Source organism: Hordeum vulgare, chromosome 4H (assembly GCF_904849725.1).
Source record: "Hordeum vulgare subsp. vulgare chromosome 4H, MorexV3_pseudomolecules_assembly, whole genome shotgun sequence".
In the NCBI taxonomy this organism is placed as follows: Eukaryota; Viridiplantae; Streptophyta; class Magnoliopsida; order Poales; family Poaceae; genus Hordeum; species Hordeum vulgare.
Genome location: NC_058521.1, coordinates 516320826 through 516334091, shown reverse-complemented (window position 1 = coordinate 516334091; position 13266 = coordinate 516320826). Strand labels below are relative to the sequence as shown.

At 45.2% G+C, this 13266-nt stretch overlaps 2 protein-coding genes across 2 annotated transcripts; one reads left to right on the top strand and one right to left on the bottom strand.

The window, feature by feature from the left end:
* Window positions 1–1330: 1330 nt before the first annotated feature.
* Window positions 1331–5371, top strand: LOC123449225. Its single transcript, XM_045126365.1, has 2 exons — window positions 1331–1989; window positions 5049–5371. The coding sequence occupies exons 1-2, from the start codon at window positions 1419–1421 to the stop codon at window positions 5243–5245; spliced, it is 768 nt and encodes a 255-aa protein (XP_044982300.1). The 5' UTR covers window positions 1331–1418; the 3' UTR covers window positions 5246–5371.
* Window positions 5372–6161: 790 nt separating this feature from the next.
* On the bottom strand, window positions 6162–12946 carry LOC123449224. Its single transcript, XM_045126364.1, has 8 exons — window positions 12538–12946; window positions 10892–11206; window positions 10369–10628; window positions 9859–10000; window positions 9393–9764; window positions 9166–9297; window positions 8504–8632; window positions 6162–8420 (listed from the first exon to the last, which is right to left on the bottom strand). The coding sequence occupies exons 1-8, from the start codon at window positions 12634–12636 to the stop codon at window positions 6417–6419; spliced, it is 3453 nt and encodes a 1150-aa protein (XP_044982299.1). The 5' UTR covers window positions 12637–12946; the 3' UTR covers window positions 6162–6416.
* Between the last annotated feature and the right edge of the window lie 320 nt (window positions 12947–13266).

Here is a 13266-nt window from a genome sequence, read left to right as displayed (position 1 = left end):
AGATCCACACTTCCACCAAGAGAAAAGTTGATTCCCCCACCTATCCCTTGCGGATCTTGTTACTCTTGGGTGTTTGAGCATCCTAGACGGTTGAGGTCACCTCGAAGCCATATTCCATTATGGTGAAGCTTCGTGGTCTTGTTGGGAGCCTCCAAGCTTTGTGTGGAGTTTCCCCAACCTTGTTTGTAAAGGTTCGGTCGCCGCCTTCAAGGGCACCTATAGTGGAATCACGGTATCTTGCATCGTGCGAGGGCGTGAGGAGAATACGGTGGCCTTAGTGGCTTTTTGGGGAGCATTGTGCCTCCACACCGCTCCAACGGAGACGTACTTCCTGTCAAAGGGAAGGAACTTCGGTAACACATCCTCGTCTCCAACGGTTCCACTTGTGGTTATCTCTACCCTTTACTTTGTATTTGCCTTTACTTGTGACTATATCTTACTTGCCTTAATAGGTCTTGTTGGTAGCATCTATAGGGGTCACCTCTTTGTCATATTATTTGTGAACCCGTATAGTGTTTACCTTAACTTGTTAAGATTAATTAAAAAGTGGTCGTTGTCTATTCACCCCCCCCCCCCTCTAGCCAACCATATCGATCCTTTCACCATGTCCTGCTAAAGTGAGAGGCCTTCCCTGCATGCTAGGGCTTCAGGTGACACCGAATCCAGAAGGCCACGCAGGACTACGATCCCACGTAGCTTTCATCACGGTCGCTACATATCGATGTTGTTGTCCCCAAGTTATGATCAATAGATGCCCTTCACCCATGTTTATCTTGACAAAACCTCTGGGTTGCAATCCATCTGGGGTGAACTATATCAGGCGTTCGAGGGTTGCGGTGTACATTCTGCACGTTGATATCATCAGGTTCAGAAATAAACCGTGTGACGAAAAGATGCGTAGATAGCGGACTCTGATTAATCCCCTCATGGATAAGTTTGCGTCCTGTTGTCCATATAGCCCATTGTGTCACTCTCATATATGTAAGTTCATCATGGGAGAGAACATCCATCATTGAGAACAATCAGTTCCTAGCATTTGGCTCAGTAGTCTCCATCATATGCTCCATTAGCACACGATCAACCACCAAGTCATTGTGCACTCGATCGTGCTATGTCTCCACGAGTCTCTCATTCCGCACACCAAACATTCATCTCTTGGTGTGTGTGTGTGTGTGTTTGAGAAATAACATTCATCTCTTGGTGACATAGCTGAAACGTTTCTAAAATAAAAAACAAAATGAAAACATGGTTGAAACGGAAATGGCCCATGGAGACCGCGGCCGTGATTTTAGAAACAGCCATACTTTCGCCATCCCGGCCCACAAAAATCCTCGTGCCTACTCCGCTCCCACACCCACAACGTTGCTGCAGACCTTCTTCCACTCCCATCATCCTCCGGCCACCACCGCCCACCCGCCATGGCCGCCGCCTCCACCTCCCTCTCCCTCGCCTTCTGTCCTCTCTTCCGCCCAACTCCCCAACCCCAGTTCCAACCGCGGCACCTTGACCCCAAACTTCCCAAACCCCTTCGACTTAGCCTCGCGCCTGCACTCTCCTGCGCCGCCCCCCTCGCCGCCGTCCCCGACGGCGTCGCCATAGACGATATCATAGAGAAGGACTGGTCCTTCCTAAACGCCGCAGGCTCCCACCTTCCCCGCGCGCTCGCCGCGGGGGCGCTCTCGCCCGCGTCGCGTGTGCTGGCCGTGACGCCCACCCCGTCCTTCGTGAGCGCCCTCCTCTCCGAGTCCCCCTGCGAGCTCCTGGTGGCGGCGCACGAGTCGCTGTACGTGCTGGGAGGGATCAAGGAGGAGCACGACCAGGTGAGGTGCTTCCATTTGGAAGGAGGGGGAGGGGGGCAGGGGGGCGGCGTGGTGGAGGCCGTGCCGGGGAGGTTCGACGCGTTCGACGTGGTGTTCGTCTGCTACTTCCCCGGGATGGGGGTCTCGCCGGCGGCGCTGCTTAGGTCGCTCGCCAAGAGGTGCTGCAAAGGTGAGAGACCTTGTGAAATGCTACCTTATCTGGTTTCGTTTCTTCTTTCTCAGTCTGAGTTTATCAAAGACATTACTTTGCATTTCTTTCCATAGCTTGTACCGATATGACTAGATAGATACCTCTGCGTCGTTATTGATTCACTAATGGGTACTGCTTTTGAGGTGGTATGTGATGCTTAGAGGTTACAACAAGGCACATTATTTGTACACAAATTGGTGGGTTCGAATGGTCAGATTGGCCTGTTAGATCGATGTTACTACATTGTTATTTTTTTTTAAGTCTGTCCCTCAGGGCTCTGATTTACTAAAAAAAGTTAGAAGAGAGTTGACCGGTTAATGAAACCTGAGCGAAAACTGTTACAACACACCAACAAACCTGGGTTGAAACCTAATCTGGCTCCTGCGAGGCTCGTCGGCAGAATCGGAGCTGAGTAGTCCTCGGATGTGTTTTGGCCCGGCTGTTTGGCATAGGCCGCCAGGGTTTTTATGCGTCAAGTTCGTTCGGAGGGTTATTAATTAACATGTTGCCTTGCCATATACCTGAACTGCTTGGATAAACTTGTCTATGTACAGTATCCTATATTGCGATGTGATAACAAATTGTTGAATCAATACTCTTTATGGCTCGTCAATTTATTTGCTTGGTAAGTATTGAAGGAATTTAATTGAACAGATATTTATGTATTGGATCGCACGCTAACTTTATCCATTGGTGCAACAACAAACAACAACAACAACAACCAAGCCTTTCTGTCCCAAACAAGTTGGGGTAGGCTAGAGTTGAAACCCATAAGATCTCGAAGCCAAGTCATGGCTCTGGAACGTGGATAGCTAACTTCCACGCACCCCTGTCCATGGCTAAGTCTTTGTCGATATCCCAAACCTTCAGGTCTCTCTTAACGGACTCCTCCCATGTCAAGTTTGGTCTACCACGACCCCTCTTAACATTTTCAGCACGCTTTATCCGTCCGCTATGCACCGGCGCTCCCGGTGGCCTCCGTTGAATATGTCCAAACCATCTGAGACGATGCTGGACCAGCTTCTCTTCAATCGGTGCTACCCCAAGTCTCTCTCCTATATCGTCATTCCGTACCCGATCCTTCCTTGTGTGGCCACATATCCATCTCAACATGCGCATCTCTACTACACCTAACTGTTGGATATGTCGTCTCTTGGTTGGCCAACACTCCGTGCCATACAACATCGCAGGTCGGATAGCTGTCCTATAAAACCTGCCTTTTAGCTTTTGTGGCACTCTCTTGTCACAGAGTACGCTAGAAGCTTGGCGCCACTTCATCCACCCAGCCTTGATTCGGTGGCCCACGTCTTCATCGATATCACCATCCTTCTGCAACATGGACCCCAAATATCGAAACGTGTCTCTCTCCGGTACCACCTGCCCACCAAGGCTAACCTCTCCATCCTCGTGCCTAGTAGCACTAAAACTGCACCTCATGTATTCAGTTTTAGTTCTACTAAGCCTAAAACCTTTCGATTCTAGAGTCCGCCTCCATAACTCTAACTTTCTATTAACCCCCGTTCGGCTATCATCGACTAGCACCACATCATCCGCAAAGAGCATACATCATGGGATATCTCCTTGTATATCCCTCGTGACCTCATCCATCACCAAATCAAAAAGATAAGGGCTCAAAGCTGACCCTTGGTGTAGCCCTATTCTAATCGGAAAGTCATCGGTGTCGCCATCACTTGTTCGAACACTTGTCACAACATTATCATACATATCCTTGATGAGGGTAATGTACTTTATTGGGACTTTGTGTTTCTCCAAGGCCCACCACATGACATTCCGAGGTATCTTATCATAGGCCTTCTCCAAATCAATGAACACCATATGAAGGTCCTTCTTTTGCTCCATGTATCTCTCCATCAGCTGTCGTACCAAGAAGATGGCTTCCATGGTAGACCTCCCAGGCATGAAACCAAATTGGTTTTTGGTCACGCTTGTCAACCTTCTTAAGCGGTGTTCAATGACTCTCTCCCATAGCTTCATAGTATGGCTCATCAGCTTGATTCCGCGGTAATTAGTACAACTTTGAACATCCCCCTTGTTCTTAAAGATTGGTACTAAAATACTCCGCCTCCATTCTTCGGGCATCTTGTTTGACCGAAAAATAAGGTTGAAAAGCTTAGTTAGCCATACTATCGCTATGTCTCCAAGGCCTCTCCACACCTCGATGGGGATACCATTATCCATTAGTGCAACTCAAAAAAAAAACTTTATCCATTAGTGCAACTCAAAAAAAAAAAACTTTATCCATTAGTATGCTGTCATACCTTTTTATTTCAGAATGGTAGTATACTCTTTTTATTTTAGTCCCTCTGAGTCATTAGGCAACTCTTTAAGTTAGTACTCCCTCTGTCCCAAAACAACTGACTCAACTTTGTACTAACTTTAGTACAAAGTTAGTATAAAGTTGAGTCCCGGGGAGTAGCAGATTTTGGTTGATGGATGCTGCTCATTCCACTTCAAAATGCACAGCACTAATTATTTAAATTAGTCACCTACTTCTGTATGATTGATCTTGTGCTGCAAAGTCAACTTAGAGTTCCAGTTGGAAACAAGAGTAACTTTGAGTTCCCTCCAGGTGATTTGCAGTATGCATATGATATTATGTTCATTTTGTCTTTTGCATCTGAGAGTTCAGTCAAAAGCTTCAAATAATATCAGTGTGTTAGTTCAGTAAGTAATGTATGTCTTGTGCTTCGTCTTCTCATATAAATTTCCTCAGAGTCTAATGACAACCTCACACATAGCAGTGAGGTTGGTAAGAATAGATTTGTTTGCAGGCACTTCTTATTTTTATTCAATTAAGACACCAGTCAAAACTCATCAACCTTGCCACTTCAAGTTCAGGCATGTTTCAGGCATTTGTGATGGTACTGCAGGTTGTTTTAGTCACGAAACCAAACAACTCCTTTGTTTTGAAATCTCGAGGTTTTTTGTGTTGTGCTTCTGCGCAAATACTTTGGCTATGCAAAACCTTTTTATCGCTCAGTTGTATAATTCGATTGATTTCTTTTCGTTCCACCTAGGCGCAAGGGTCGTCATCTTCTTGGATCAAGGTAGGCAGAGCCTGGCGCAACACCGCAGGGAGAATCCGGACATTGTGTTCGCGGACTTGCCCAGTAGGTCTTCCCTGGAGAAGGCTGCAGATGGGAGCAAGTTTGAAATGGCGGAGTTCGTTGACGATTCGTCGCTGTACCTTGCCGTTCTGCTGTTCCAAGGGTGAAACCATTTTTGTAAGACAGATTATGTAGACTGGTATTATCTACATCAGGTTTAAGCGAGCTGCTCGTTCATAGATACGCAGGAAGTTGCAAGATTACTTGTGTTTATCTACTTATATCTTTGCATCTGTTTCCTAGCCTATCTGGCCGAGACCATTCTTGTACCTTGCACGTGTGCTCCACACAGAGCGAAGGCTTCCAATTGCAATACACAGGGAGATGTCCGTTCTCTCTTCCCGTTTCCTGGAAGCAAGTTGTGCAGAGAGCCACAACTTGAGTTCCAATGGTGCGGCGTCCTTGATAGCATCAGCGGCGCCGCGGAAGCCGAAGGATCCCGGTTTTCCATTGTGGTCGCTTTGCCTTGCTGCTCTTCTTTCACCTCGGTCGCTCTGAGGCTGCTTCAGACTTCTGGGGACTGGGGTTGGCATCCTTCTTGCACCATGCAAGCTTGTTCCTTTTTTTGCCTACTCCTAGATGCTTTTGGTGGTTCTTTGTTGTTAGCTTTCCAGTTAGCCCCTTTGTATAAGTTTGGCTGCTGTGGTCTATTGGTGTGTTGTAATTCCTGGGCAGGTTGGTGGCTTCCTTAGTTGAAAGCAGGGGCCTTTGGTGTGAGCAGTACATACGTCTCTGCGCCAGAGCACATTAGATACTTATACCTAAGACAAATTATGGTGCACAGCAACAGAGATGACCTAACAACTTTTCTAAGGTCACCGGGATAACACTGCTTGTTCCAGGGGATCATGATCACCGGGATAGTTCTCGGCCAGCAGTTTCATCCCATGCAGAATAGGTAAGCGATGATAAAACAGCTGGATACAAATTTAAAGATAAAATAAAACAGACAGGAACCAACTCATTCACATGACAGCATCAGCATTCTGAAAAAGGAGCTACTGAAACAGAAGGAAAAAGGAATAGGAAATTTACCTCGTTTATAAATCAAAAAAGGCTACATGATACACTATCTTCTCATACACACAAAGATAAAGAAAGAAAAACAAAAAATGTATAAAAAATAGTTCCCGGCCCTATAGTCCAAAATTGAAGGCACGTAAGCATACAGAAAAACCACTCAAAACATCCTTTATTTCGTTCGGTTGATACAATCACTCACCGTATACAGCTGTAGACAGTAAAATGAGAAGAGCACGTCCCCCATGTGTGTTGCTTTTAACGGGATAAAGGGAAATAGCCGCTTTGATCAGTGGAGAACAGATTATACTCCTTCACATCTGTCTGCTCTCTAGAGCATGGCTGCGCTTGAACCGGAGCAAAAGGCGGCATCCTTGCTACCGACTCTCCACTCTTACCATCTTTGGGTGACGGTTGGCCTTGCGGAGCTATCGGCAGGTTGAATTGGAACAATGAGAAGGATGCACTTCTGTCAGCCAATTTGTTACCATCTGGAGCATCCTTTGGTTCCATCGGCTTCAGCACCGAATTATGCCTGTCTGGATTCAAGCCTCCATAAGGATGACCACCAGTTGGCACTGTTCCATGCCGGTAAGGGGGAAGAGGTGGCGGGGGCATGACTCTGAAGCTGGCCGGCGTCTTAAGAATTTGCTCTGGGTGGATACAACTAAAAGCAGGAGCTGGGTAGCGATGTACATTGTTGTATTGCACTGGGAAATCAGCAGGTACGTTCCCAGGTACTCGGAATCCAACTGGACCAGAGAAGAAATTGGGCTGCTGACCATACTGGAAGTATCCATTTGTTGGAGCAGCACACGCATGACTGTGTGGCCCAATTGTGGTCGGTGAATATGCAGGTGCATGCATGTTCTGCTGATGCAATGACTGATTCTGGAAGGGGAGTGTACTGAATCCAAACCTGTCGTTGCGAGGTGGGCATGTGGCTTTTGGGTGGTATTCTCTGAAACCATTTCCTGCACACGTCTCAAATAAAGAACGTGAAGCAGTTCTTGTTGATGGAGCTTCTGTAATTCTGTTGACTCTCTCCGAAGATTCCTCTGAGTCAGATGATGATGATTCTGGAGTACGAGCGCTCAAAGACGTCACACTGCTTGAACTGCTTTCTCTATCTGCCTCGCTCATACAAGAAGATGAGCCATCAGAACTGACAGAGTTCGTCATCAGCTCTTCGTCTGGCTTAGAACCTTCATTATTTGTTGACTTACATTTTTGTTTATTTGTTATAGTAGTTCCATCAGAACAAGCAGATTGATTTTCCTCATGTTGTCCATATGACTGATCTGTTTCTGATTTATAAACATCAGTGGACCTTTCAGAAGCCTGGCCTAGTGGTTCAGGTCCTGTGTCAGCCTTTTCAAATCCACTGGTATCACACTCCACTGATTTGGGTGGCTCGACATTGTCAACTGATACTGATATGTTATCTGTATCATGTAAGCCAGTCTTCTTCCGGGTATCCATTCTCTCCCATACTTGTTTCGGAATTGCATTTCTCTCGTGTGTACCGCCAACCCGGCGGTACTGCACCAAAGGCTTATCAACACCTGTTTTCTTTGCCATCTTCATCTCCCTACCTGATCTAGTTGCTGGCAAAAAACAGTTGTCCTCTGTTTTGTAACTTCCCTGATGATCACAGCTGCAAGAATTGTAGTCTTGCCTATATCTTGTTCTGTTATTTGTACTACACACCGAGTTACAACCCCCATCACCATTTCTCATCCTTTCCATTGATCGCCACTGCAGATTGCCAGCACTTCTAGATTCATCTCGGCCATCATCATACCAACAAGAGGAGTGATCTTGAGGAACGTCCTTTCTCAACCTCAGATTTCTTCGTGATGGTTTTGGTTGCTGGGATGTGAAAGGTTCACTGCTAATTGGAGGGCATTTCGTCACTGTACTGCAGCAGTCTATATTGTTTTGTCCATCAATTTCTATGCATGAAGATTCAATGTCAGTGTGGCACAGAGCCACAGCTGTGGAATTATCTTCCTCTTCACTAGCTGCTCTGGAGCCAAAAGTATTCCCCGAGTCATCGTTAGTACATGTCGAGGAGTTGCTTAGAGTTGAAGATGAAATGTCGTCTGATGTTTTGAAGTCAACTCTTTTCCCCTTGTCCCTTTCCTTCTCTTTCAGCCTCTCTTTTCTCCTGTGCTTCTTTTCTCTCTCTTTTGTTCTCCTCCTCATCCTACGCTCTTGTTCTTCACGCTTCTCTTTCTCCTCTTCCTCGAGAAGCTTGTTCTGCAAGGGGTCCACAAAATTGATATTCACAAATACAAATGAAACTGCCTTTCCCAAAACTTCTTTGCACGTATAACACATACCTGTTTTTCCAATGTAATGATTTCTTTGCATGCTACATGCACTCGCTCCTCCAGAAGTTTGAGTGCCAAAGACACAAAGACACTTTGTGCATTTTGCTGGGCTGCACCTTCTCTAAAAGCCTTCTCAACCTGCAAAGAATATTATTTAGTATACGATTAATTTCTGGAGTATGAGTGTCTAATTTCTCAACAAATCCTGGATAGTTGCTGGTGACTACAGTGACGCTAATAGTATGGCAGGAAAAGAGCTTGTCCACAAGCTATGTATGTGGCAGGTAGAAAATATATCAACCTAAGTAGCGACTAAAGTTTTCAACATTGTAAAATAAAAAATAAAGCAAAAGAAAAAAAATTCAAGGTACCAATCACCTCAAAACAATCCATTGATCAACAGAAAGAGAAAAATTATTATTTCTATACTGAGGTGGAGAAATCAGATGACATACACAACTAGAAGTCTTACATCACATAGGAATAATAAGAACTGGTAAGTTACTGTAGTTTCCTTATAAGATTGCAACCAAGGAATAATGTATATTACTGAAGATGAACTTGTAAGCTGGAATATATACTGCTAAAGTGGTAAGACACCTTCATTTGGTAGACGTTATCTACAGGTACTGCTTCCAATAACTCTCAAGGCAATTTTGACAATCAATTACCTGTTCTTTGAATATCACTGCAGCAGCATCCAAGAGAAATTCTCTTGCCAATTCAGGACTCTTGGCATGCTTCTGCGGATGAGAGCCATCACCGTCAAGATCATTTTCATCCCTTTCCATGGCATCATCCTCCTGCTCATGTTTTTCATTAGTCAGTATTACAAATGCTCCCAAATAAGCCTATCTTAGTTAAAGATGTAAGCTACCATAAGTGATATGTCACGTACATCCTCTTCCTCAGCCTCTTCAGCATGCTCAAATAAACTTCTGATACTTTCACCCTTTGTAATTGTCACAAAGCCATCTCCCAGCACCAGCCTGTGATGAACACAAGATTGGCCCTTCAGTGCATGTGCTTTTACACACATCTCCGTATAGCGGCCATCAAGCTTCCAAGCTCTCAAAGTTATGAAGTAATCTTCAAATTGGTCAAGATCAATCCCACTTCGTTGGACTTGGGTCTTCATCCCAACATTTTCAAAGCCAAAAACATCGGATTGTCCTTCGTCTGTCCCAATAGCCCATTCAAAGTGATGATAAGATCCATCTGTCTCTGATACAGATTGGCGCCAATCAACTATGACGGAATCCTCAAATACCTGCAAGTAAGAGAAACCAGATTAACTTCATAGAAATTCTAAACCATATGCCACTCAATTTAATGCATGGTGAATATTGAAGAGTCACCCTGACCTCGCATTGAAAAGCATAGTCCGCAACACAGAACCAACTGGTGCAGCGAGGTTCCCTTCGCATGCGTTTCAGTTCCTTCAACTCCTTGAATTCACGGATAACATTCCTTCGGCAATCTCGGCAAAATCTCTTGCTATCAAACCTGTTAAATAAAATATTCCAAACTGTCAACTCTTCTATTAGCAGCTGCCAGAAAATACCAACAAATGTAAGCATTTTAGGACAAATTTACTCCAACTCCCAGCAGGATTAAACGGAATTGATCGCTCGACAGTAAAACTCGTCAGGATCTTACCATATCTATACAATGTCCACTGCAACTAAAAAAGCATTACAAATACTTGCTAAATTTTTCCTCCAGTGCATCTTCCACTTGGTGGATATAAGCATAACTCAGTTTCAGTTATTTTATCCATAAGTTGAACGCCTAGTTCAAGGAGTAGTGTTCTATGTCTTTTAACTTGAATTAGCATGAAACGAAAAGCCTCTCCATTATGCTCAGCTGCTCACCTAAACATTAGTCTTTCAATGAAATCATCCTCCTTCATCCGCAGAAGAGAAGATCTAGTTTCGTCGCATAGTGCTGACCAGAAATTCACCAGTGTATTACATGAAAGGTGGGCAGTATGCAGAGCACATGTTTCTCTTGTTCCATACCCCCTGCTATAGCTAGCCATCCCTTGGCTAATCCATCCTCTGCCACCCCCACCGCATGCATCAGGATAAAGCATTTCTCGTTCCCTTTCTCTCAGTCGTGCATTGTCAAATACCTGATTAAACAAATGGCGGGTAAATTAGGAAATAGAGTAATCAAATAGTTCTAATCTAGAATCGAATATTGTGAGTAAAACCCACAGCCACATGCATGATTCGAGATTACTTCAGATGTAACAAAGAGCGATTAGTTCAGACAAACAAAGGATGGCTAATTCAGTATACGAACATATCAAAGTAGTTACCAATCTTAGTTCACGGATGCAGAGAACAAAATAAAATACGAACCACAAGTTATGGCATAATTATTTACACTTACATTCTGGAGCACCCGTAGCGAGTTGGCTTTCATAAAGCAGTCAATAAGCGTAAGGATGCCATCCTTTGTTGTTGCAAGACCTCCCCAAGGGTGAACAGATGGATCCTGAGACCCATTTTGCTGCCTAATCTTTGATTCGCCACTTAAGCTCAGACAATCGATATCTGAAACTTCTTGCTGCAGTGACTTGAAATTTTCCAGAAGCAACCCATTGCACCTTGAACAGTAGAAATTCTTGCGAGCTTGTTCAATGAGTGTTTGCTTATCCAATTTTAGAAGCTCCCGTCGTGCTTGCGGTGGCAAGTCATTCCAGAACTGAAACAAGTTCAATCCACAGTCATAAAAGTTATCTTGAAACCCCCATAACTTGAATTTCCAAGATAAAAATATGATGCCACTTATACGCATTCTGGTTTTATTGCCAGTACATACGAAAATAGATACTCCAAACACGTGGACAATAAAACTCGGATATGGAATAGCAATCAATCATGATTTTACACAAGAGTACAGCGCCAGCACGTATACAGCTTCAACCAAGGCGGAGTGCAGCAAAGTCAATGTACCTCGGGGGAGTTGTAACGGAAAATTGAGCACATTTACTGCTTCAACCAAGGTGGAGTGTGGCAAAGTCAAGGTGCCTCGGAAGAGTTGTAACGGAAAACTGAAGGTTACCGTAGAAACGTAAACGAATTTAAAACAATAAATGACATGGCATATTAATATTCCACGACAGGGGTACAAACCAAAGCACACTTATTTATTCTACCTGTATCACCATTTGATATCCAATCTAAATTCCACTTGCTGTGCTTGCTAGCTTATCATCTTACCATCATAGAAGGAAGTGAAATATGTAAAGTATGAAGACTTAGGATTGTAGAGTAAAGTGCATGATTAGTTGATATGAAGTCAATCTCATCACAACACGATGAAAATTTCAATAAATAATGAAATATATACGTCCTGCTTTGAGGCAATAGTTTACATCTTAAGTGTTCTGACAGAATTTTTGTTTTCCCAACTCGATCGAGAATTATGACATGCCAGAATTATTGTTCTATTGCTTTATATCCTTCTCCAAAGAAGAATTCGAAACCAGTTCTAAATCAAGTGTCTCGAGCCGTTGCAAGACAACTCCATCACTGACCACTCCAATTCAACCCATGTCAAACCAAACTCCTAATGACAAGTATCAATAAGGCCCAATCCAGTTTTCCTATTTAAACATACCAAACCAAATATGCAATTCCAAGGGTTAGAGTCCCTAAGAGCAATGCACCAACTCAAAGTCAATGCAAGCTAGCTGCCCACAGAGTAACTAGTACTAGTACATATATGCTCGTCAGGGGCACATGGGTAATCCGGTTGAATCTAAGAACCGCTGGGAACATAAATATCAAAATCCAAGCAAGCTAAGCTTAGTAGGGAGGGGGCGAATCCTAATAACCAACTAAAACGCCTCGGTTTCCCCGGCACGGCACCTTTTCTATGTGAATTACACACCGAAACCGAGCCAATCCGAGGCAGACGCGCGGCAGCCAGCTCAGTCACAGATTCGCAGGGGCACCACCACCGAACCCCAATTTTCACATCTCAAATGAAACGCCCAGCGCAGTACGGAATCAACGCCCGCGCGACGTTACCTTCTGGAGGCGATCGAACGTGATCTCGTCCCGCCGCCGCGACCAGATCCCCGATCCCGAGGCCGAAGCCACGGCCGTCTCCGCCGCGACCCCCGCCATCAAGTCTCCCCGCGGACCTCAACACGCAACGACGTCTCCGCGCCCGATCTACCGCCGCCGACGCCGGCGGCGACACCTGCGGCCGGAGAGCGAGGGGGGCGGGCGCGTCGCTGGAGCTGGGGGCGGGGCCGGGGCGGATCGGCCGCGGCGGGGGCGCCACCGGGGTTTTTGCTGGCGAGGGGGCGAGATGGGGAGGAGGTGGGGAATGATGAGGTGAGGTGAGGCGGGCGGGGGGTGGGGTGGGGTAAAAGGAAGAAGATGAGGAGGAAGAGGGGGGAGGGAACGCGACGGCGTCGTACGTTTTTTAACCGCCACGGTTAGGCCGCGCGGTGCGATTTTTCTCTTTTCTATGGGTCCGCCCGTTCTACCGGTTTCGGGAGTTTATACGGGCCGGTTAAAACAACCTGAATAAAAGCTTTCTAAGATTGTCTTAAAAAAAACTTAGACCCTGCTTAGATGCGGCGTAAATTTATACACCTGGAATATATTTACAAGTGTAAATTACAGACTGTAGTGTAATTTAGGTGTAAAATAAAAACGATCATGGAAGGTCTGTATCACTTACGGAGCTATTACGTCAATCCAAACAGGGCCTTACAGGTAATCGAAATCTGATGTGGGGTGTTTTTG